The sequence below is a fragment of the Castanea sativa genome, chromosome 9 (assembly GCF_040712315.1).
Source record: "Castanea sativa cultivar Marrone di Chiusa Pesio chromosome 9, ASM4071231v1".
Classification (NCBI taxonomy): domain Eukaryota; kingdom Viridiplantae; phylum Streptophyta; class Magnoliopsida; order Fagales; family Fagaceae; genus Castanea; species Castanea sativa.
Window position 1 is genome coordinate 6,438,666 of NC_134021.1, and position 25,976 is coordinate 6,464,641.

General features: G+C 38.3%; 2 protein-coding genes across 2 annotated transcripts; both read right to left on the bottom strand.

Moving 5' to 3' along the window:
* Positions 1 to 17,001: 17,001 nt before the first annotated feature.
* Positions 17,002 to 17,526, bottom strand: LOC142608660 (uncharacterized). The gene has a single exon (XM_075780356.1). The coding sequence runs from the start codon at positions 17,524 to 17,526 to the stop codon at positions 17,002 to 17,004; it is 525 nt and encodes a 174-aa protein (XP_075636471.1).
* A 1,881-nt stretch (positions 17,527 to 19,407) lies between these two features.
* On the bottom strand, positions 19,408 to 20,892 carry LOC142608661 (uncharacterized). The gene is made up of 2 exons (XM_075780358.1): positions 20,125 to 20,892; positions 19,408 to 20,019 (listed from the first exon to the last, which is right to left on the bottom strand). Exons 1-2 carry the CDS (start codon positions 20,890 to 20,892, stop codon positions 19,408 to 19,410), a joined length of 1,380 nt encoding a protein of 459 aa, XP_075636473.1.
* Between the last annotated feature and the right edge of the window lie 5,084 nt (positions 20,893 to 25,976).

The window sequence follows — 25,976 nt, forward strand, 5'->3', positions numbered from 1 at the left end:
TTATTTTCTTAGATTAGTTGCACGTCGCAGAGCATATTATATAATAATCTTCACTATTAAACAAACTCTTACGAGAAACTGATTCCACCTGTCAGAACTAGTTATCAGGTAATTTATGGTCTTTTCACCTCTGATAGGCTAAGCAGTTTATTCTCATGCCTAGGATGGACTCACCACAAGAAGTATTTAAAATGCATATTGATAAAAGAGGTCAAAATGAAACCAAGAGTTTGAATTTGACTATCAAAGTCTAGATAAGAAAGGAAGAAAGGAAGAAGATTAGAAGCAAAGAAAAGAGGAGTTGGAAATTAAGTATGGGGATTTAAACGACAAAAACAACAGCTAAACGACAAGCTTGAATAAAGCTACAAGTAGTTTATTGTTAGTATTTATTCTCACACATGTACATACACGTGGCTTGTGTTCACATGTGCTATAACTAATTTAGTAGAGTTTGTTTGTTTCTGGTATTTAGTGTATATAAACAAAGTAATCATTGTAGAATTTGCTTAATGCTGTAAAGTTGTGATTTGCAATTATGTTTTATGTTGGCTCTATTCCATGACAAAAAGTGTTGTAATTGTATTAATCTATTTCCTTGTATTTTGTGAAATTTTATTGTATTGAGTTTAGTATTAAGTTGGTGAAGAATCAAGCATAAAATGAAGATTGGTGCAATTTCACGACTAGCTTGCAAGAAGTTCGCGAGTGATGGTTCCTGCAAAAAGCCACATGAGAAACACATGTTGGAAGCTAAAGAGTCAAGTGTTAGGTTGCATTTCATGAGTACTTCGCGAGACAGGCTATCTCACTAAGTACTCGCGAAACTTTCTGCTTAGAGGATTTTAAGTGTGACTTTTTTACTGTTCATCCATACTATATATACCTTCATTATTCACAAAAATAAAGGAGGCTATATTCAGAGAGAAAACCTTAGATAGGTTTCTACAACACAACACACTCACCTTTTAGAGAGAGAGCTACTCATCTTTTAGTGAGAAATCCTTGTAGTCTTTTCTCATTCCTCTCTCCCATTGTTATATCTTAAGAGGAGATTTGTATTCAAACATAATCTACATCTATTCAAAGTGTGGAAAGTGTTTTGAAATTTGGGAAGCTTTGGGGATTTACCAAAAGAAATCGGTGAGGCTTGGCTGATATAATCAGGCGATATTGTGGGATCTAGAATGGTAGTGAAGATAAGACTCCGAGAAGTCCGTTGGTAGCAAGAGCTTAAAGAGCTCAAGTACATTGGGTAGACTAGGTTTGGAGTGTTTTTTGTTATGCGTATACTCTAACTTATTCACTAGTGAATCGATTTCGACTTGAAGGGTTACGGAAAGGCTTTTCGTCGAATTCTTCTATTTCATTTTTGATAATACATCTTGGTGTTATTTTGTGTTAGCATATTTCTTCCCTTATTCTTTGCGCTTTACATTTATTGTTTATTGTTTATGTTCATGCACTAGAGTAATTTTGGTTTATTGCGTTTTATTTACACTTATTCCATACTTAGATAAGTTAGAGTAAAAATAATTAAATCGTAATTTTAATTTTTGGAATCTATACAAGTATTAGTATTTCACGCTAATTTGAACTTTCAAATGCGAATACTGATATTTTTCAATCTTCTCATTCTAGATTTCTCTCTCTTTTTCTGTTAAGATTCTGTTATTGACATAATTGCTGCTTATCCCCTCCTTTTGGTAAGTAAAATAATCATTTTATTAGAAAGTGGAAAATGCTTTGGTACACTAGAACAGCTCCAAAAGAATTACATTCTTAAGTTTAAGTCAATTAATTGTATGGAAAAAGTGGAAATGAACACTGCATAAGGCAAACATCCAATCATACAAAATTCTCATGAATAACTGCTTCCTAAGACAATGATAATGATAATTGTTTATGTCAAGACAACAGAAGTCTGATAAAAGAGATGGAGAACTTGGGCAATTAATGACAACATTATGACCAGAATGTGACATAAAAAAAAGTAGTGGAAGTGTAGAAAACATGACTGCCAATATTTACCACACAAGAAGCACCAAATCATAATGATCTATTCCGATAGACAATTTGTTGTAAAGTAAATAAAATTTTAAAAAAATGTAACTATGTACAAAACTGGCTTACTTTCAGATGCAACTCAGCTGCCTTTTTTTTTTTTTTTGATGAACAATCTTCTATATCTCCTTCAATGCACACATCCACTTCAATTATTTTCTTTTTTATTCTTCTATAAAAGAAATTTAAATATATTTCCTAAACACAATAATCTCGGAACATCAGATAAATTTTTAAAATTAACTTATACACAACACAACATCTACTATTCATAAATGTCTTGGTGGGTTTTGATGTGTTATAATAAATTAATGATAAAAAAAATTAAAATTTTGTATAAATTGATTAAAGAGGAAAAACCAATCACAAAATTGAAGAAAGTGCGCTTTATTTGAATAAATTGATCATAAGTGGGGGAATTTGTTTGTTTAAATACCGTATGTATGTTTTTTTTTTTAAAATTATTTGTTTGAATACTGCATGTATGTTTCATTTGCATTCATTTTAGTTTATTTTTCTGGTTGATTCTTCACATTGCAGCGATGAAATTTATTTATGAACTGGTAAGATATGCAGCGATGGTCTTAAAGTTTAAATATTCACTTTGACATGTTGCATCAGCTCCTCCATTAATAATATGATACGCTGAAAATTTGTTGTTTGCCTAATCTCTCCGCAAATGAGACAAATTAGGAAGCATAGAATAGTAGAGTTCATAGTTTAGCTCAAATTGCTGAAATGATAGTGTTACATCAATTTGCAAAGCTACTAGTTTATATAATAGCTTTTCTTTTTTGTTTTGTCTCTAGTAAATCGTTGCACGCAATGTCCTGGTTGTGGAGAGGTAACGACTTTGGTGTGCTTGTGAGAGAGCTACAGTTACTATTGCATATATGCTTGCCTTGTTTAAGAACTAATAATCATCTGTGAAACAAGAAACAGATCAAGCAATATTTTTTGCTTGTGGATTTTTTTCTTTTTTCTGGGACATGTTTGGTGGTGCGATTCATGTGATCATTTATCCAAGTAACTATACCAGTCGCAGGTCTTTGAAAGTAGTTGCATCATAATAAGAGGCTTAAAAGAGTTGTATGCAAAATTCACATCCAGGTATAATAATTTCTCCAAGAAAATAACAACATAATAATTTTAACAATTTGTTTTAGTACATGTGACAACGGAAAAGAGTACAATGCTTTGGGTTACAACTAGAAACAAGAATAAGCCTAATTCGGTCTATCCAATGTATCCATTATCCCTCCTATAGATTCAGTCCAAAATCTTTCATCCAAAAAAAGATTCAGTCCAAAGACGGTACACTTGTATTTCTTTTTTCTTAGTTATTTATTTATTTATTAAATTCCTACAATATTGAATTAAAAACATGTCGGGACCACCACATTAACCTTTACAGCTTTACCACATAGACAGAGACCTGGGGCAAAGTTTCAAACAAAACACAATTTTGAAGTAATAATTATGTCGACATACGCATCCTCATCTAACCCTAATTAAGTAATTACGTAGTTAATTTTTTTTTTATTTTTGCAAAAAATTAACCCAAAGCTACAAACAATAGCAGATAATAATAGCGAAGACCGAAATTGTATAGATGGCCCCGGTAGCGAATTTGAGGTAAAGAGGAAATGGAATGGAAATGGCAATGAAAAACGCAGTTACGGAGAAGAATACGCCAAAATTCTTGAGCTTTTGGGCTGTTACCAAGAACTTGGGCTTTATGAATTGGCTAACAAAGAAGCAAGCAAAGGCGAATAAGATTGCTAGAGAAAGCAAGTGGAAGGCTGCAGAAAGCTTTGTGTTGATTTGAGCGGATACTGAAGCCATCTCAAGGGCGACAGACAAACAAAAACCAATCATTAAATCAGCCCAGTCCATGTGGATGCGGTGCTGCACAACTACTAAACCAGCTGCTTCAGCTGGTACTTCAACTGGGTCCCCAGCTGCCAGATCTGGTAGTTCTGGGTCAACAGCATCTCCAGAAGATGAAGGCTGTGGATGCTGTGGGTTGAATTTTGGGAAGAGTTGACACAATTTTGTGATAGGTGCAAGAAAGAATTCCTTGAGAATAGTTGTTATATTCATATTTGAGAGCTTTGGTTGGAGGCTATTGTTTGATTAATGTGTTTCCCTCTTTATACAAGTTCTTATTTTCTCACCAACGTACCTTATATGTTTCCTTCTTTATAAGAGTTCTTATGTTCTCACCAACGTCCTGAGTTGCACCCTTATTTCCTCGAAAGTACCTTACACGAGTGACAACACCATTTGCCACGAGTAAAGTACCCCACACGAGTGATAACACCATTTGACACGAGTAATAAGTTGACAACACAAATACACGTTGGGTTTTGTCTTTCTTGTGGGCTCCACTTCCCCACGATAGAAGTCACCCTTAGCATTCTTCTTACAAAAGAAGGATGTTGTAAAACTTATAAACATATGGTTAAACTTATATTTAACCAATGTGGGATACTATGATCATAACATACCATCACATTTTGTAGCCAACATCCACGATGGCTCACTCTAGCGACACTGACCTATTGGTAATCATTTCTCTTTTTGGTGGCTCTACTCAACTATCAGTAATTTTAATCCAATCTCTCTTTCTCTCTCTCTCTATATATTAGCTTTAGTAGTCATAACAATGAGATTAATCTATAACTCTTGATTAGCTTCCTTGCTGAGCTTCAGGAAAAGGTTCGACCAATAAGAAATGAGGAAATGTAGAATTTCCTTTAACTATGGCCCCCAGCGAGGTTGTTTGCTGTGGGGCTTCGATATACTGAAACCTAGTAATTTGATCGTGCGGATACCTTTTCGGTCATAATAAGACTCAATAACTTGTAACCGTCACACTATTTTCTATCAAAGATGAAAATCCTAATTCTAAATCATGAAATGATACAAACGTTATTTGAACTGTTATGATTTATGAATATGAAGTCAATTACAAAATAAGTGCTGGATGCAACAATGGGATCATTCAATCAAAATGTTAATTCACATTAAAAGTTAATGGTTAATATGCATTCTTGCAATCTATGATTTAAACCATTTGATTGTGTTTAATTTTGCAAATTTTTTTTTGAGAAGGTGGTTAATTCTGATTGGTTCTTAATTAAAATGAATTATATTTTTATTCTCATAAAGTGGCTTAAAACTTATAATTATACTCAAATAAATCAGAAATAATGAGTAAAAAGTGATAACTTCTATTTTCTTAGATTAGTTGATTCACATATTCATGCATTTAATAGTATATATTGTATGTAGGACCAAAGTGATATGCTTTTTTATACTTAGATTGTGTCTATGACCAAAGTAATAACTTTTATTTTTTTAGATTAAATTAGTTGCTTACAGAACATACTGTATAATAATTCTCACTATTAAACAAACTCTTACGAGAAATTGATCTCACTTGCCATAACTAGTTACCAGGTAATTCATGGTCTTTTTACCCCTGACAGGTTGAGCAGTTTACACCACAAGAAACATTTAAAATGCATATTGGTGAAAGAGGTCAAAATGAAACCGAGGGTTTGAGTTTATCTATCAAAGTCTAGATCAGAAAGGAAGAAGATTAGAAGCAAAGAAAGGAGGAGCTGGAAATTAAGTATGGGGATATAAAGGACAGAAACAGAAGCTAAACGACAAGCTTGAATAAAGTTACAAGTAGTTTAGTGTTAATATTTATTCTCACACATGTACATACACGTGGCTTGTGTTCACACGTGCTATAACTAATTTAGTAGAGTTTATTTCTGGTATTTAGGGTATATAAGCAGAGTAATCACTGTAGAATCTTCTTAACGCAAATACAGATATTTTTCAATCCTCCCATTCTAAATTTCTCTCTTTTTCTGTTAAGATTCTGTTATTGACATAACTGCTGCTTCCCCTCCGTTTGGTAAGTAAAATAATAATTTTATTAGAAAAAGGAAAATGCTTTGGTACACAGTACACTAGAGCAGCTCCTAAAGAATCACATTCTTAAGTTTAAAGTCAATAAATTGTATAGAAGAAGTGGAAATGAACACTGCCTAAGGCAAACATCCAATCATACAAAATTCTCATGAATAATTGCTTCCTAAGGCAATGAGCTATAATAATAATTGTTTATGACAAAACTGCAGTAAGTATGAAAATAGAGACGGAGAACTTGGACAATGACAACATTATGATCAGAATATGACATAAAGAAAAGTAGCGAAAGCGCAGAAAACATGACTGCTAATATTTGCTACACAAGAAGCACCAAATCATAATGAACTATTCCGATACTCAATTTGTTATATAGTGAATACAACAAAAAAAAAATTAACTATATACAAAACTGGCTTACTTTCATATGCAATTCAGCCTCTCTTTTTCTTAACGAACAAAGCTTCTCTTTCTCCTTTAATGCACACATCCACTTCAATTAGTTGCTTTTTTATTTCCCTATAAAAAATTTTTTAAAATTATTTCCTAAATTAATATTTTTTAAAAACCCATTAATTTTTTCCTTAAAAAAAATTAACTGATACACAACGCAATATCTACTATTTATAAATGCCTTGGTGGGTTTTGACGTGTTATAATAGTGTCACATCAATTTGCAAAGCTATTAGTTTACACCTCATATGCAAAATTATAAAACATATGATATGTAAATAGAAAAAGGAAATTATGCTCTTACAAGTACCTCATTTAGGCCAAACCATATATTTCCCCCTTTTAAACCCCCTTCCCATAGCCCCAACACAGCTGTAGACACCTCATTTCGTTTTGAACTATATCCAAGCCCCCCGGTCCCAATAATGAGAAATCAAATCGCTACCAAAATGATCAATGCCGTGTGTGGAACCCAATGATTTAATAAAGCCCAAAATGTGAGCCAAGAAGCCAAGTCTAAGCCCAAAATTCATTTTCTAGCTCAACATCCATTTAAAAGCCAAATTTTTAAAAGGCTTACAAAGGGTGCTTAGGCGTGTGTATGGATGCGTGCGCACTCTTTTGGTCAGAAGCCTAAAAGAGCAAGGCTACCATTAGAAGGACAATGATAGGTGGACTTTTAAGGGGGAAGGATTGATAGGAGCTGTGGTGTGGAGATGTGTGGTGATAGGAGCTGGCCTTGGCTGAAGTGATAAGTACTGGTAGTTAGTTGCAGTGGCAGTTAGCCTTGGTTGCTGAGTTGGCATTGTATTCAGTTGACTGTTTGGATTAGATAGTTATTACCTGTTGTAACAGATTGGGGACTTGTAATTGGGAAGGGAATTGTACTATAAGAAGCTATAGCTAATTGTAAAGAACCATATCAGAAATGTTAAGCAAATTTCTCTGTTTCTCAATCTCTTAGTTCCTATTTCTCTATTTTTACTTCTTACTTCCAAGGAGGCCTAGTTCCCTCGAAGAACTACTTCAATTCCATAAGAACCATTGGATTCCTATCAGACAAAGACATAGGTCCCTAATAGCTTTCGTATTAGAAGGAAGTACAATATCTTGTTTTACATATGGAGGTATCAAGCTCATCTGTAAAACATCACTTGAGGAAACAATTGCTTAATTATAAGCACAGCACACTATCTCACAGAACATGTTTACAAATATTATTTACCACCTAGAACAACAAAGAAAACAAGAAAGCCCATAAGCTTCATGTTTTATATCAATTACCAGTCCATCAAGTTATTTATTTCAGCAAGGGAAATATATCATGTGCTTGTTACCTGATAACAGGCAGAAGCACAATTACCACGCTGTGGCACCCAATTCCATACCTTGCAGTCTACTTGTGAAATATTTTTTATGCTTGAATCCAGTTCTTGCATATATTTGAATTTAGTTGTAATTGGATATTGATTCATTTTCTTGGGATGGATATACTGTGCGTTACTGATTCCAAGTTGCTCAAAGAGAATAATTTGGTAAGGATTAAGGAAATACAAAACAAGTTCTTATGTGACAACTTCCTAATTTCAATTAATGGCAACTTTGCATATAGATTATTAACGCTGAAATAAGTTGGGGGGATTTATTTGCTGAATTTCATAGATTATCAAAAGTACTAAATATCAAAACCTTAAACAGAAAAGTCTGAACAGAGCTAACTAGCCATGGAATCGTAGGATTTGCTCCAAACGATCATCAAAAGAGAAGAAAAAATAGAATAAAAACATTGAAGATGACATAAATTATTTTGTTCCCATATACATTGGGATACAATGGTTATGCATCAAAAGTAAGTTTTAGTACTTATGGAGAGAGAGAGAGAAACATTCCAAAACAGAGAAAAAATAAAGAAGATGTCATATAAAGATTAAGAAAAAGAAAACTCTGAAAACACTATCAAAGTCTACAACCTGGTCAAATGTAAGACTCCATGTATGTTGAATAAAATACATTTGTAGTTTCTTACTAGTTATAATTTATAGTGTAATAACTCTGGTGCATGTTGAAAGAGGATAGGGAACATAGCATAACAGAAAGCCAAAAATGGCACACCTGTAATATGAAACTGTAAGGAGATCCTAGTCCGCAAAAGTTGAGCCAAAGCTGTATCCTACGAGATATATTGAATGTAAATATGTGTTTACACAATTCTGTGGATAGAAAGAGATAAAAAAATCTTTTGATACTAGACAGATCGGGAAAGGGCATCCAAAAAGTCACAATGGCAGACATCAATGACCTAACCATAAAATTACATTGGAGAGTGTATCTATATTAAACATATAGCACTAAACATGAATTTCATAAGGCAAATGTCTTTCATTCAAAAGATGATTTCCAAAAACAGGTCTTCCTTGACAGTGCCCACCGGCATTTGCTAATCCAGGTGCTCTGCTCAGCACGTCTCCTAATATATGTTCCAAATAAGTTGTCCTCTACAAAGCAAAAAGTTTGAAACCATAAGTGATAAAGAACACAAACGCATAATCTAGTGACATCCACAAGTACTAAATGCAAGAATTACTTGGTTTGGCCCAGAGGCCAACATCCACAAAGAAATTCATTTGATGGCACCCTATACAGAATCTAGTGACACAATGAATCTAGATGGGGTATATACAGGAGGCTAAACCCTTAACTAACCATACAATAAATCGTGTTTAATTGACTTGAAGTACCAAGTAGTATTCTTTGCTTGCACACCAAGAATTGGGTTTGATACCTTTTAACATCCCCTCAAATTCAAGGTGGAAGCTTGAAGACAAGTTGAGGAATTTTTTTTCCAAATAATCTTAAATATCAAACAATTTCGTTAGTTGTCTCGTTTCAAAACAATGTGGGAAACTAGCATCTCGAGTGTCTAAAACTCAAGTTTGTAAGTCTCGATTTGTAAGTGGTGGCATCTGATGTGAAAAAATATCCATGTGAAACTCGAGTTTCTAAGACTCGAGTTTCACCTTTTTATTTTTTTCCTCCTTCTTCTACACGTTCTTCTTCCTCACGTTTTATTTTTTCCTCGCATCTTCAGATCTTCATTCTTCGACGATGCAGATCTGAAGATCAGATCGTCCAATCGCCCACCCAGCGTTCAATCATCCAATCAACCTTGGCTCACCTGGTGTTCAATCGTCCAATCGACCAGATCGTCTCTTCGTTCTTCCTCTGTTCTTCAAAGCTCCAGATCGTACCTCTTCAGATCTGTTCTTCCTCTGTTCTTCGTCAGATCGTTCTTCCTCTGTTCTTCTTCAGGTCTGTTGTTCTTCAAGTACCAAAATCGAGTCTCTAAGACTCATGATCTATTTGGCATCATATTTCCAACTCACCAAGTAGGAATTGAGTCTTTAACCCTCGAGTTTTAGACTAAAATCGAGTCTATGAAACTTGAGATGCTAGTTTACAATTTTCTTTCAACCAAATGTTAACTTATGATATTTTTTCTCCTCACTATGCTAGTTTGCAAATTCCCTCCAACTTGAGTTTGGAAAGTGAACTCATGATGATGCCTAGAAGAAGATGACCATGAATGACCTACATGGATGAAGAATGGATCATGTAGAATGAACATGCAACTTGTTGACAATGATAGCGAACAATGAAGATAGATGAATGCCAATAAGAAAATAAGGGCCTAATAAGACTGCATCAGTAACCAAGGGGGGACCACTCAAAACAATGACGTTATAATGAAGCAAGTGAAATGAACACTGCCTAAGGCTGCCTAAGGCAAACATCCAATCATACAGAGTTCTCATGAAACTGCTTCCTAAGGCAATGAAAATGATAATTGTTTAGGACAAAACTACAGAAGTATGAAAAAAGAGATGGAGAACTTGGGCAATGTCAACATTGTGATTAGAATGTGACATAAAGAAAAGTAACGGAAGCGAACGTAGTCTTCATCGTGGTCAGTCATTAGAGTTTCTTCGTGTGTGTGTGTGTGTGTGTGTGTGTGTGTGTGTGTGTGTGTGTGTGAGAGAGAGAGAGAGAATAGAGACTATACAAATTTTGGTCAGTTTTTATTTTTTGGTGGGATATTGGTGGGGACGTTTTGGTAAAGACATGAACCCTAAATTGGGAGTGCGCTTTTACGTCGTTGTTTGATATAAAACCACCATTTGTGTTTGCGCTTTTGTGAAGAAGCATTTCAGAGATCAAAATTCAAAGTTTGGAAAAGTGGAACACAAATTTTTCATAACTTTTTGTCACAATTATGACATGATAGAATGTGAGTGGCATAGAAAATTTGTTGGGACCATATGAAAGTGGCAAGTAGTCAATCATAGTATCTTATGTAGGATAATTGCAATAAAAGTTATGATTTATTATGTGGTACTAGAATTACTTTAAAGTGTAAAACTTTTTTTTATTTATTTTTTATGTGGTTTATTTTTTTTAAACAAGGTAGAATTTCTATTCTAGCCTAATCTAAGTGTATATAGATAACTGTTTTTTTTTTTAAAATTAATTAAATACAAACTTTGGTGAAGGAATTAATTACCAAGAAAAGCACTAATTCATGCTTTAAAAATAATTAACGGTTACACAACACATTATCTACTAATCATACCTCAGTGGGTTTTTGGCTTGTTATAATAATGAAAAATTGGAGGAAATGATTAACGGGGAAAAACCAATAACAAAAATGAAGGAAGTGTTCTTAATTTTAATAATTTGATCAGTGGAAAAATTTTATTGTTTAAATATATAATTATTATTCTTTTTAAGAAATAGTAAATATAATCACTTAACCATAATTTTATCTCCATTTAATAAGTGGAATGGTAATGACTTTGTTGTGCTTGCGAGAAAGCTATTCTTACTGTTCCATTTAATAAGTGGAATGGTAATGACGTTCTTGTGCTTTTTGAGTTAATAATTAATCATTTGTGAAGCAAGAGACAAATCAAGAAGATTTTTTTGCTTGGGGAGTTTTTTGTTTTGTTTTTTGACACGTTTGCTGGTGCGATTCTGTGATCATTTATTTGGATAAATATACCAGTCACAGACTCACGGGTCTTTGAAAGTATTTTTATTATTATTTGTTTTGCTGAAGGTCTTTGAAAGTAGTTGCATGCTTGCATCATAATAAGAGACTTAAAAGTATCTGTTACTGTGCTGTATGCAAAATTCACATCCAAGAATGTTTACACAGTAGAAAATAATCAGATTATACTTTTTAACAATATTTTAGTATATGTAACAACTAAAAGAGTACAAAGTTTTGGAGGTAAGTAGGCGCAACAAAGAGGATGGTACAAGTACAACCGTACAACACTACAACTAGTAATTAATATGAATGAAGCCTAATTCCTAGGCATGAGATCGTTTATTGGTGTGTGTAATAGACAATTGAAGAGTTTAGTCCCTCCAATTCCAATTGGAATTGACAAGGTTCAGTCAAAAATCTAATAAGACAAGGATTTATTGGCGACACGGCCCACACCCCTCCCTTTACTACACACACCACCGTCTTGGGCAATGTCGTGGACCATATCGCATTTTGATACAATACCTGAGCTCTTTTAAGGTACCAGAGTCCGAGACTCACTCCAATGGGTGACCCCTGTTGGTCACTACAATTGCTTTTTCTCCTGACTCCTGGGCAAAAACATAGTGTAATGAATGATAGAAACTTTATATAATTTATTTACGTCGCATAATGAAAATGGTGCGACATTATTTATTGGGCTAATTAAACAAGCATATCTTTTTTTTGAGAATCCTTAAACATGCATATCAAACTTATAAAACATATAATGGAAAATATGGATAAAAAAACTGTAACACAACACAACACAACACATACTATTGATAAATGCCTCGGTGGGTTTGACGTGTCATAATAATAAAAAATTGAAATTCTGGATAAATTGATTAATGGGAAAACCAATCACAAAATTGAAAAAGGGTTATTTATTTGGATAAATTGATCAGCGGGGGAATCATTTTGTTTAAATGCAACATGCATGTTTCATTAGCATTCATTTTAGTTTTTTTTTTTTGGTTCTTCGCATGGCAGCTAAGAGTTAAGCGGTAAGCCTAATCAATTTGACATGTTGCATCAGTCACTAGCTCCATTAATAATATCATTCGTCTCCCGTCCAAAAAGGAAGTGAGCACAACGCTATTTTCCAAAAAAGAAATTGAGTACAATGCTTTGGGGGTACAACTAGTGGGAGAAGAAGGTACAACTAGACGTAGTAACAAGAATGAAGAGTTTAGATCAAGATCCCTCCATTAAATTCAGTCCAAAATCTTTTTTTTTTTTTGGTGAACAGAAGTTTTATTAACGAACTAAGAGGAAAAAACAGCCTCAGTACAAAGTCTGTTAAGATACACCCATTGAGGTCATCTTCAAAAACATCAACTAAGTCCACAGGCGGATTATCAAAAGTAGAAAAATCAGCATCTAAACAATAGCTCATCCTAGCAAGACTATCCGCACATCTATTCGCCTGCCAAAAGCAATGCTTAATACATATCTGGCTAAATGAGAAATATCCAAAGCCTGCCATCCTCCCACAAAAGAGAAATGATGTTATTTAGATAAGACGGATTTCCTAAGGTATCAACAATAGCCTTGGCATTAAGCTCAATCTCAAGAAAAGTAAAAAGTAATATTTAGGTTGTTGCACAGAAGAAGAACCTCCCTTAATCCCCACAGCTCGGCAGCAAAACTGGTTGTCACTCTCAAACTTCCAAAGACGGTACACTATTGAATTGAAAACGTGTCTTTGACGGCCACACCATCCTTTACAGCTTTACCACACAGACCGAGACCTGGTGCAAAGTTTCAAACATAACACAATTTTAAAATAATATAATTATTCCATATATTAGAAATACGCATCATCTGGACCTCATCAAACCCTAATTAAGTAATTATATAGTTAATTTAAAATAAAAAAAAATTACCCCAAAGCTACAAACAGTTGCAGATAATAATAGTTAAGACGGAAATTGCATAGATGGCCCAGGTAGCGAACTTGAAGTAAAGAGGTAATGGAATGGTAATGGCCATGAAAAACGCAGTTACGGCGAAGAATACGCCAAATTTATGGAGCACTTGGGCTGTCACCAAGAACTTGGACTTGGACTTTATGAATTGGCTAACAAAGAAGCAAGCAAAGGCGAATCCGATTGCTAGAGAAATCCAGTGGAAGGTTGCAGAAAGCTGCCTCTCGATTTGAGTGTATAGTGAAGCCATCTCAAGGGCAGCAGACAAACAAAAACCAATCATTACATCAGCCCAGTTCATGTACAGGATGTGGTGGTGGTGGTGGCGGCGGTGCACAACTACTAAATCAGCTACTTCGGCTGGTACTTCAACTGGGTCGACGCCGTCATCCCCAGCTGCCAGATCTGGGTCGGCAGCATCTCCAAAAGATGAAGGCCGTGAATTGAATTTTGAGAAGAGTTGGAGCAATTTTGTGATAAATTGAAGAAAGAATTCCTTGAAAATATTTGTTACATTCATATTCGAGACAGTTGAAAGCTCTGGTTGGGGGCTAGGCTATTGCCTTTTTTTCTTTGTCTTTTTTTCCTTTTACTGTAGCTAAATTTTTATTGGATTTAATGTTTGATAGACGTGTCCGCCGTTATATAGGCCCCCGTATAATGGGATGCTCGTACGAAACTTCCTAAGATGAAAATAACATATATTTTATTCCCGAACCTAAAAGAAGATAAGTAGCATTCTGCTTATAAGACACCTCAAGAATCCTGCTTTGAAGAATTCTGCTTTGGCAGAAAAGTACTCCCTTATAGTTTATAGAATTGCTTTTTTTTTTATTCTAGATTTATGGAATACCATAACAATGGTGTCAAACTTTAAAAAATTTGTAGCATTCGAAAGATGTTGGAAAACTTCGAAGATTGTGCCACATGTTGGAAAACTCTGAAAATTGTAGCAGTGGAAATGTTGGAAAACTTCGAAGATTGTGCCACATGTTGGAAAACTCTGAAAAGATTGTAGCAGTGGAAATGTTGGCAAACTTTGAAGATTGTGCCAGATGTTGGAAAACTTTGAAAAGATTGTAGCATTGGAAACATGTTGAAAAAAGAACACTTATTTGGAGAAACTTATCATGAGTGAAGAAATGATTAAGATCTTGGTAAAGGCGCGCGAGTGAGAAGGCGCGTGGAAGGGTGACATTCCGTGGTTGTGTGGTATGTGCGGCTTTTTCCATAATAAAATATATATATTTTTTGGTAAACAGAGGAGTATATTAAAAGAACTAAACAGGTGAGTATATTTACATATGCGTCAGGCGTGTCGGTGTCTGAGTTGATTTGAAGACTTTTATTTTTATTTTTTCTTTTATTGTACTGTGGTCTTCATCAAGTCCTCTCTTCCCCTAGATACTCTCCCAACCAATCACATTTCTTTCTAAACTCTCTCTCTCCCTCTTCTTTTTCTTTTGTCCTTTTTTTTTCTCTCTTTTCCTTGACGTCATGCAAAAAAGCATATAAACCCACATATTTTAAATATAAGCGGATCTCTTTTCCTTGTCGTCATGCAAAAAAAAAATATATATATATATATATATATATATATATATATTTTAAATTTCATACAACATTTTATATACAACTCATATCTTGCTTGAGAATTGTTAATATTAAGTCCAATATCTTTTTATTTTTTTTAACAGGTGAAGATAAATTTGATAAACCATTGTGCGTCCCAAAGATATGGCTGCTGGGCCTTAGAAGAGTTTGTGCTTACAATCTATTTGTACAATGGACTTTTGAATTTCCTACCATGGGTGGCGCGATGCTCGGCAGGCCCGTTTCTTGTGTCTCCCCGTTTTTCTTACTATCTCTCCCCTTTCTTCCTTGTGGAGAGTTGATATCTGTTCTCTCTCTTTAGATTGCAGGGAGTAGCCCATTTGAATTCAAGCCGTCGGGGCTTATGTTACTAGACGTCCGGCGTAAGTGAACGGGTCCCTATACCCATATGAGGCTAGCGTGAGGCTTTTACTTGCTCGGCAATAGGGCTTGAACCGAGGGTTGGTTTTTGTCCTTAGGTAAAATACAGCGTGAGGTTTTCACCTGCTTGGTGATAGGGCTTGAACCAAGGGCAGGTTTCTGTCCTTAGGTAAAAAATAGCGTGAGATTTTCACCTGCTCGATGATAGAGCTCGAACCGATGGCAGATTTTTGTCTTTAAATAAAAATAGCGTAAGATTTTCACCTGCTCGGTGATAGGGCTCGAACCGAGGGCAGGTTCCTGTCCTTAGATAGAAATAGCGTAAGGTTTTCACCTGCTCGGTGATAGGGCTCAAACCGAGGGCAGGTTTCTGTCCTTAGGTAAAAATAGCGTAAGGTTTTCACCTGCTCGGTGATAGGGCTCGAACCGAGGGCAGGTATCTGTCCTTAGATGGATGAGTTGCCTTTAACCTCGTGACTCTCTTTATAATTCTTGCCTGGCGATAATAACTTGAAATGAGAAAAAGGGGTGGCGCTAAATCAAGGTCTTCAAATTAAACATGCAGTGATGCCCGGTTGCATCAGGTTTATATCTTTGGAATGTGTTCGGTTACTGATAAATTTTTTTCAAATTGCGAACATTCGACGGCCGGGGAAGCGGTCTTTCCTCCAAATCCTCTAAATAGTATGCCCCTGCTCCGGCAATAGCAGTCACACGGTAGGGCCCCTCCCAAGTCGGAGCTAACTTTCCTGCGCTCGTGTCTCACGTATTCCCCACTACCTTTCGGAGTACCAGATCTCCCGCGGAAAACTCCCTCCTTCTGACAGCTTGATTGTACCTCTAGGCAAGCTTTTGTTGATACTCGGCTAGCCGGATGGTGGCCATATCTCGGTGCTCCTCCAGCAAGTTCAGCTCCCTAGCCATCAAATCCTCGTTCTCATCAGAAATGAATCCCGCAACTCGGACGCTACACAGGTTTACTTCAGTGGGGATGATTGCCTCCGCTCCGTAAGTTAGAGAGAACGGCGTTTCTGTGGTTGATCTCCTCGGAGTGGTTCGGTATGCCCATAGGACGCTTGGAAACTCCTCGGCCCATCTACCCTTGGCGCCCTCCAACCTCTTCTTCAGGCCGCTCACGATAGCCTTGTTGGTTGCTTTCGCTTGGCCGTTACTCTATGGGTAGGCCAGCGTGGAGTATCGGTTCTGGATACCAAGGCCCTCGCAGAACTCCTGGAAAGCTCTGCTGTTGAACTGCAAGCCGTTGTCCGATATTAAGGATTCTGGCACGCCGAACCTTGTTATAATGTTCCTCCATACAAACCTCTTAACATCAACGTCTCGAATGTTGGCCAGCGCCTCAGCTTCTGCCCACTTTGTGAAGTAGTCCACTGCCACCAGCACGAACCTTCGGTTGCCTGTTGCTCTAGGAAAAGGCCCGACTATATCCAGCCCCCAGCGGGCGAATGGCCACGGGCTGTAAACTAGGTTCAAGTTCCCGGCCAGTTGGCAGATCATCAGCGCGTGAGCCTGACACTGTTCACATCTCTAAGCATACTCGATGGCTTCCTTCCTTATCTGCGGCCACCAGAAACCCTGGGTCATTGCTCGGTGCACCAGCGAGCGTCCCCCCACATGGCTATTGCAGACTCCCTCGTGCAGTTCGGCTAACAGCTCTTTAGCCTGGCCGGGGCGAAGGCACTGCAGGTATGGCCCTTCGAATGATCTGCGATATAGCTTCCGATCGGCAGATAACCAGTACCGAGCTGAAGTTCGCTGTACTCTGGCTGCCTCCTTCTTATCTCCCAGGGCTCGATCCTCTGAAAGGAAGTCGATGATCGGATCCATCCAGCACTTCTTAGCTTCAGTGACCTGTACAATCAGTGCCCTAGCGACAATACTTGGCTCGGACACCAACTCCACCCTGATCAGCCGAGATACTTCGTCAGCTATTGATGATGCTAGGGTTGCCAAGGAATCGGCATGTCGATTTCGTCCCCGGGCTATCCGCTCGATCTTGACCGTCTCAAAGTTACCCATCATTTGCTTTGCTAGCCGCAGGTATTCTATCATCCGGGGATCCTTGGCCTCGAAATTCCCTTAGACCTGACTTACCACGAGGAGGGAGTCCGAGTATACCTCCACCTCCTTTGCCCCTAGATCCATGACAACTCTCAGTCCTGCCAGCAGAACCTCATATTCGGCCTCATTGTTAGAAGCCCTGAAGCCTAATCTGAATGAGTGTTCTAGCTTCAGATCTTCCAGGGTGATGACCACGATCCCAGCCCCCGCTCCAGCTGCATTGGACGCTCCGTCCACAAACACTCTCCATGCCCTGACTTCTACCACGCCGGCTATGATCATAGCCCTCGGCGAGAACTCGGCAATAAAGTCCACAAGTACTTGTCCCTTCACGGAGTTCCTTAGCTTGTATCTGATGTCGAATAAGCACAGCCGAGTCCCCCACTTAGCTATCCTCCCCGTAAAGTCAGATCTCCTCAATAGTGACTGGAGTGGGTACTCGGTCAAGACGTGGACTGTGTGGGCCTGAAGATAATGGGGTAATTTTCGGGTGGAGTGCACGAGTGCTAGCACCAGCTTTTCCAGTGGTAAGTACCTGGTCTCCGCGTCGAATAGCGTCTTGCTGATGTAATAAATCGGGAGCTGTGCACCGTTATCCCTTAGTAGTACGGCGCTTGCCGCATGCTCGGACACGGAGAGATACATGTACAAGTCTTCTCCCAGCTCTGGGGCTGACAACGTTGGTGCCCGGCCAAGGTAATCCTTTAGATCTTGGAAGGCCCTGTCACACTCCTCGTCCCACTGGAACCCCTTCCACTTCTTCAGAAGTTGGTAAAAAGGCTGGCACCGATAAACGAACTTGGAAATAAATCGGTTGAGAGCAGTCAGCATACCAGTCATCTTTTGAACCTCTTTTGGATTGCCCGGCGATCTGAGACGTTTCATAGCTTCAATTTGATCGGGGCTGACCTCTATCCCCCGTTTAGTAATCAAATAACCTAGGAATCTGCCGGATCCAACCCCGAATGCACACTTATTGGCGTTGAGGCGCAGCCGGTGTCGTCGGAGTATCTCGAACACTTCTTTCAAGTCGCCAACGTGCTGCCCTTCTTGCTTGCTTTTTATCACCATGTCATCAATGTATACTTCCACCGTCCGTCCAATCTTATTCCTAAACATCCTCGTCATCATTCGTTGATATGTGGCTCTCGCGTTCTTCAGACCGAACGGCATCACGGTATAGTGGTAGTTAGCATCGGGCGTTAAGAATGTCATCTTCTCCTGGTCCTCGGTGGCTAGGGAAATTTGCTGATAGCCCTGAAAAGCATCGAGGAAACTCATTCTCGGGTGTCCGCATGTAGCGTCCACCAATTGGTCGACTTTCGGCATCGGAAACGGATCCTTCGGACATGCTCGGTTAAGATCGGTAAAATCAACACAAACTCTCCACTTGCCGCTTCTCTTAGCCATTCTGGAAAGAACGTTTCCTTTATGGCCCCCGCTTCTCTCAGCCTCCCAACTTCCTGTCTGACGGCTTCCACGTGCTCCTTAGCAGACCTTCTCGGTCTCTGTTTCTTGGGGGGGCACAAGGGATCCACATTCAGCTTGTGAACTATGAACTCGGGGTCGACGCCGGGCACCTCATATGGACTCCATGCAAACACATCCACGTTTTGTATGAGGAATAATAATAGTTGCACCCTTTCCTCATTATTCAAGCCTGCCCCTATCTCAAAACTCCTTTCACTTCCCGGTAAGATCTTTACGCTTACCAAATCCTCAACAGCGGTGGTCCCCTCCACCTAGGGATGCTGTAATTGCTATAGGGGTGCCTTCTCGGCTGATTCCTTCTGCTCGGTTTGTTTGACTACCGCGGCTACCAAACATTGCTTGGCCGCCTGCTGATCACCCCTTATTACTGTAATCCCCTCATCAGTTCGGAACTTGACCTTCCCCCATGTCATGAATCCATGGCCTTTTGAATATTGCCATGTATGGTGAGAAAGAGGTGACCACTATGTACGTCACCATTACCTCCCTGCCTCCCATGATAACTGGGAGCGAAATCTGCCCCTCTGGAATCACCATGTGCCCGTCGAATCCCATTAAAGGCGTATCATACTTGGACAAGTCCCCCTTTGTCAGGCCGAGCCCCCTGTATAGGTTTGGGTACATTACATCTGCGCCACTCCTTTGATCTATCATTATTCTCTTCACTATGAATCCCATTATTCGGGTTGTGACTATTAAAGCATCGTGGTGGGGCTGGGTAGTACCTTCCAGGTCGTCGTCGTCGAATGCGATGGGTTGTCTTGTGTACCTTGGCTTCTTCCCCGGGGGTTGTTCGCTTGCGCTTCCTTCAGCTAACACCACGGTCGACACCCCTTTTGCTGTGGGTGTTTTAACTGCCCTCTGAGCGGCGTGGATGACCTCTATCACTCCCAAAGGGGGTGGGAGAGGGTTTCGACGCGACCGATCAGCTTGTCCGGTCTCCTGATTCCCTGTCTCCACCAAATTCTCTTTCAAATGCCCCTCCTTCACCAACTGTTCAAGGTGATCTTTCAACACCCTACACTACTCGATGGTGTGCCCCTTATCCCTGTGATAAGAATAATACAAATTCTGGTTTCTCCTTAACGGGTCGCCTACCATCTTGTTCGGCTGCTTAAAATACGGTTCATTTTTTATCCTATCAATGATGCGGTGTACAGGCTCCTTGAACGTCGTGTTGACTCCCCCAACTGCCGGGCCGGGCTCTTGAATTCTCAAATCCTTCCTGTGTCTGGGGTTGAAGCTGTTGTTTTGAGGATAACTGATTATCGGCTCCTTCCCTTTGGACTGCAGCCGATCATCTTCTAAGCGCTTGTACTCTTCGATACGCCTCATTAACTGCCTCATATCCTCGGGGGGATTTAAGGTCAACGATTCTCTTAGCTTGGACTCTTCGGGTAGGCCCATCCAAAAGGTGCTTGCCGCGATCTTTTCATTACCCCCGCCAATCTCATTGTACAGCTCCCAATACCGGCTGGCGTAGTTGCGAAGGGTCTCTCCAGCCCCCATCTTCATTGATAGCAACGTGTCCACGGGCTGTGGCACCTGGCTGCAAGTCATGAACCACACTCCAAACTCCTGGATCAGTTTCAAAAAACTGTGGACCGAGCCCTTCTTCAACCCATTGAACCACCTCAAAGCAGTAAGTCTAAGGCTCGAGGGGAAAACCTTACACATCAATGCATCGTTATGGGACTGTAAGGACATCATTTGGATATAGTGACTTACATGTTCCACTGGGTCTGTCTTCCCAGTGTAGGAGTTGAACGGTGGCCGTGCGAATTGGCTCGGCATAGGCGCGCTTTCGATATCTCTAGAGAACGGTGACCAGGTAGCTTGACGCAGTGCTCGGCTCATGGTTTCCATGGCCGCGTTACATGGTCGTTCCGTGTCGGGGGAAGTTGATTCACGGTCCGCATACTCTCGCTAGCGGTCGCGGTGCCTATGAGACCCGGATTGATGAGATCCTGCCTCGCGGCGATTCCCCACTCTAACTGACCTTTCCCTTCATGCTTCCTGGTCCCTTCTCCTTCGTCGGCCCCGTGCTTGCAACTCCAAATCCCTGACCGCCCTGCGCAGGCGCTCGAGCTCTTAGTCCCTCTGTTCAAGCTCCTGGTCTCTTCTGTCAAGGCGGCTGCGGCCTGAGGTATCAGACATTGTTCAGAGGGTTTGGTACGACCCTTCTCCGGGCCCAGACTCTTCTGCCTCCTCATGCCTTCTGTCCTCCTGCCTTTTTTGCCTCCTTTCCCGCCATGTAGACCCCCGCGACGACCCTCCAGTGCCGCTCTCTACATGGCTTCTCTGTCTGCTTCCAGACATCCTCACGAGCGCGCTAAGATAGCACCACAGCTTCGTAGGAGTTCCCCACAGACGGCGCCAATTGTGCGTCCGAAAGATATGGCTACTGGGCCTCAGAGGAGTTTGGGCTCACAATCTATTTGTACAATGAGCTTTTGGATTTCCTACCACGAGTGGCACGATGCTCGGCAAGCCCATTTCCTGAGTCTCCCTGTTTTTCTCACTATCTCTCCCCTTTCTTCCTTGTGGAGAATTGATATCTGTTCTCTCTCTAGTCTATTTCCTCTGAAATTGCCAACCCCTTTGACTGAATCTTCCCTGCCTATTTATAGCCAAACTTAGTGGAATGGTCATGATTATTCTCCTGATGGGTGAAGGGAGGGGTCCAATACTATTACCCATAAGTGGGAGTTTAGTTGGGAGTGGGAGGAAGTGAGAGTGGCATTGGAACTGACTCCACTGCTGGGGTTGATGCTCGGTAAGGGTGTTCCCTAGGCAATGGAAGGGAGGTCCAATACCGTTTCATCTAAGTGGATGTTTGATGGCAGGAAGGAGAAAATGATAGTGGCGTTGGGACCAACCCCGTATGTAAGTTCTGTGCTCGACAGGGGCACGTCACAGGTTGCTTCGAGCACTCCGAGCTCAAATCTCTTGGATGGCACGCGCGTTACTACGTGTGATCAGCGCAGGACTCTTATAAGGGTTAGTCTTCACGGGCCTTAGGGCGATTGGGCTTGACAGGGGGTAGGGCCCGTACAACCATCTTGAACAATTATATTTAAAATATGTGCACAATAATGTATTCAAAATAATGTATCATATAAAGGTAAACTTAATTTTTCTTTGGGGAAAAAACATTTTTCTCCCTCTATGTTTGAGGTAGTTCACAATTTCCCCCTTATCTTTGAAACCAACTAATTTCCCCCTCTATGTTTGGAAAAATGAGAAAATAACTTCAATTCGTTATTATTCAGTTAAATATAACGGAATTTAAAATAAAAAATATTAGTTGTACACCACAAGGAAGAGAGAGTTGAAGATTGCATTATTGTTTTCTTAGATTGTGTTTGTAATCATTGTAATTTCATTGGATTTAACAGAAAAGTAATGAATTGAAGGTTTTTTCTCGTTTTTCAAACATAGAGGGAGAAACTGGTTGATTTCAAAGATAACTTGGCAAATTGTGAACTACCCCTATTATTTTTGCCAACTTATTTTACTATTCAACTTATTTTTAGTACTATTCATGGGTCCCACTACATTTTTGGTACTATTCATGGGTTCCACTGTACTAATTCAGCTAAATTTTACTTTTATCTATAGTACTTTCAGTAAAAAGTTTTCAGTTTCAACAAAATAAGTGGATCTCAAATGGACCCATAATAAAGAAAAGTTGGTGTTTTGAAAAGTGAGAGAATTCATGTTATCAAAATGTGAATTGTATTATGGATTGATTTTTTATTTTTATTTTTATTTATTTATATCATATATTGTATGATATCTGTGGGGAGTAAAAAGACCCTGATGGGTACATGGGCCGTTGGGCCATGCTAAGGAAGGCCGACCTGCTCTTGGGGTTTAGGACTTGTTAGTACTATGGGTCGGCCCATACGCCGAGGATCCGAGGATCTAGCCGAGGGTGAATTTCTCTGCGGATGGACACCGGAGAACTCGGGATTTCATGGTAAAGGTTAGGGAATGACACGGTCAAGGCCAATGGTTAAAGGGGGTGAACCCTTGAATGCCCTAGAAGCACCGATGTTGGAGAAATGTCAAAGATAAATGCTGCTACCTCCACATTAAAGACCCTGCACCTACCACCCTGGCCGCATTAATGGGGAAGTGACACCTGAACAGTGGAAGGGAAACTTCTGGTTACTATTCAAAGGCACTGAGAAAAGAAATATCTAGGCTAAGGGGGAGATGGGACAACACGTGTATAAAATATCAAAAAGAGGAGTATTTAAGGGGCAACCTAGAACAAAAAAGGGGGACGGACTTCTTTGTAATTGAAAAGGAAAAGAAAAAAAGGGGAAAAGATAATATAATAACAACCCTTGGCTTACGTCCGAGGAGGTTGATTTACAATATTCTCCATTATTTTTCGAGTGTTTGCAATATTTGGCTTGTCATTTAATCCTCACATACTTCTAACCTGGGTTTCAAGCCCACACTCTACAAATTCATATTGTTTAAGGCTCATTGGGCCTGAGCCCGTAACTGTTCTTGGGTCCAGGTGCAATTGTGCACTTACAATATCATGTATCATATATCATATGATATCATGTATCATAAGATGCAAAAATACATAATAAAATTTATAGATATACATACATAAAAGGTATATTTATTATAAATTTAAATTATTCAACAAATGACTAATTTAATCTTCACTTATATCATAATATTTAACAAAACTAATTAAATTAATATATGTTTATCACATATGTGTGAGAAATTTTTGTACTCCTGGGAAACTTATTGCGTACTCCCTAGAAACTTGTTGTTGTCCCACATCGCAAAGATCCTCCCCCACTTGCTGCCTTATAAGTCTGAAGCTGAAGGAGTAGTGTACCATCAGTTGTACCATTAGTTATTAATAACTGATGGTACACTCCTTACTTCAGCTCAGGCTTATAAGTGAGAAAGTGGAGAGGGATCTTTGCGATGTGGGACAACAACAAGTTTCCAGGGAGTATGCAATAAGTTTCCCTAGAGTACAAAAATTGCCCACACAACATAAACATTCAATTGATCAAACCCAAAATATGAAATATGAGCCAAAATTATTTATTTTCATCACATCCATTATCTTGCCTAAACAACTCAATCTAAATCAAAATTATCATGATATTCATCATCTTGCAAAATTATTTATTTACTAACATTTTCTTCATCATTATCAATATTTATTTTATTTTCTTGTTCTTTTATTTTAATAATTTTTCTTTATACTTCTTCTTGGTATTCTAACTTCTTAGACTTATAATAATAATAAAAAATAATTATTTAATATCTTACTTCTATTATAGAAAGCAATTTGCAAATATGTAAATGTAATGTAAAGTGTGTTGTCACAATTTTGTAGGAGAAAGAGAGAAGGGGAAAAAAAACCTTATGAACATGCTATTTTACTGGGCTCAATCAAGTAGCCTAATAATTTCATAAAAAATCTAGTATCACAGAAAACAATTTTTGCCACAAATCCCTCACATGTTTGACTGTGATTGGTTAAAAAAAGTAATGACTTTGTATAAAAGTAATAGGCAACTAATCACAGTTGGATATGTAGGAAAATTGTGGCAAAATTTGTGAATTTGTTTGTGGTAATAGAAGAACTCATAATTTTGTGTTAAAAACAAGTCTAACAACTTGTATGACTCAATAAAAACACAAAATTTAACAAAAAAAACATATTTCAAATACACGTGTTTATGTATCATACGATTCATGAACACTTTTGATATTTCCTTATAACATAAAACTTTTTGTATATGATATGAATTGTATCGTGTGCATACGATACTAACAACTATGAGAAAAATAATAATAATAAATAAATAAAATCATATTTAAATAAATAATATTCAAAATAAGGAATTTACTGTGGTGAAAAAGAAAAATAGTTTGCTTTTTTTTTCTTTTTCTTTTTTTTTTTCTTTTTTTAGAGAGAAAAGTAGTCAGCTAAAATTGGAAGGTTTTTATCATAAAATAGGAACACATTTTTTTGTAAGATGATACCAATGGTCCTATCAGTCCTATGGCCCCCGGCGAGGTTGTTTGTTGTGTGGAGTTTGATATATTGGAACCTAGCTAGTAAATGGATCAAATATCTTTTACGGACATATATAACTCATAACTGTCGCACCATTTGCTATCAAGATCTTTCGAGGATGTATAAAATCCTAATTTTAGATTATGAAATGTTACAAACCATGGTTTGATCCCTTGAATATGAAGCCAATTGCAAAATAAGTGCCAGATGCACTTTGAATCTTTGTTTTTAGATATGACCTGGTCAAACCTAGTCAAGCTTGGTGAGTTTGTGATGACTCTAGTAACTTGGATGAGTTTTTATAATTCAGTTGAGCCTGTGAAATTTGTAAAATTACATCTAGAAGTCCACTTTATTGGCTTCTTTATTGTTCAATATGTTATAATATGATAATTTAAAAATGAGAAAAAATAAAGATTTTTTTTTAATAAAAAAAAATGCACTTCTCAATTTGTCTACCTACCTCCAAGATTCACCTCCTATCAAAAGTCCACTTTGTTTTTGTGAAACCATAATTTTGAATTATAATTATCAATTTAATTTAGGCATATGCCTATTTTTTTAATTTACATATTTATGTTATGATTTCTCATACGCGCGTACATATATATATATATATATATATATATATATATATATATATATATAATTTAGAGTCCCATATATGATCTAAGCTCCATCAATGGTGACTCGGTGAATTTAAAGCAAATAGAAAACCCATTTTAGCGAGAATGAAACCCCGTCAGCATTGCATTGAATTTAGAAAGACAAAATCAGAACAATCGAGGGAGAAAAGTGTGAGTCATGAATGATGAACGTCTCAATTTCTGACTCAGCCAGGACTATGACCCAAAAAAGTGTCGGCCTTTTTTTTTTT

Excerpts from the sequence above, each read along its gene's own strand:
- LOC142608660 (XM_075780356.1), bottom strand. The coding sequence starts at position 17,526 with ATGATAGAATACCTGCGGCTAGCAAAGCAAATGATGGGTAACTTTGAG.
- LOC142608661 (XM_075780358.1), bottom strand. The coding sequence starts at position 20,892 with ATGGAAACCATGAGCCGAGCACTGCGTCAAGCTACCTGGTCACCGTTC. Across the intron at positions 20,020-20,124 it reads TTAAGCAGCCGAACAAGATG|TTGGTGAAGGAGGGGCATTT; the intron begins GTAGGCGACCCG and ends CACCTTGAACAG.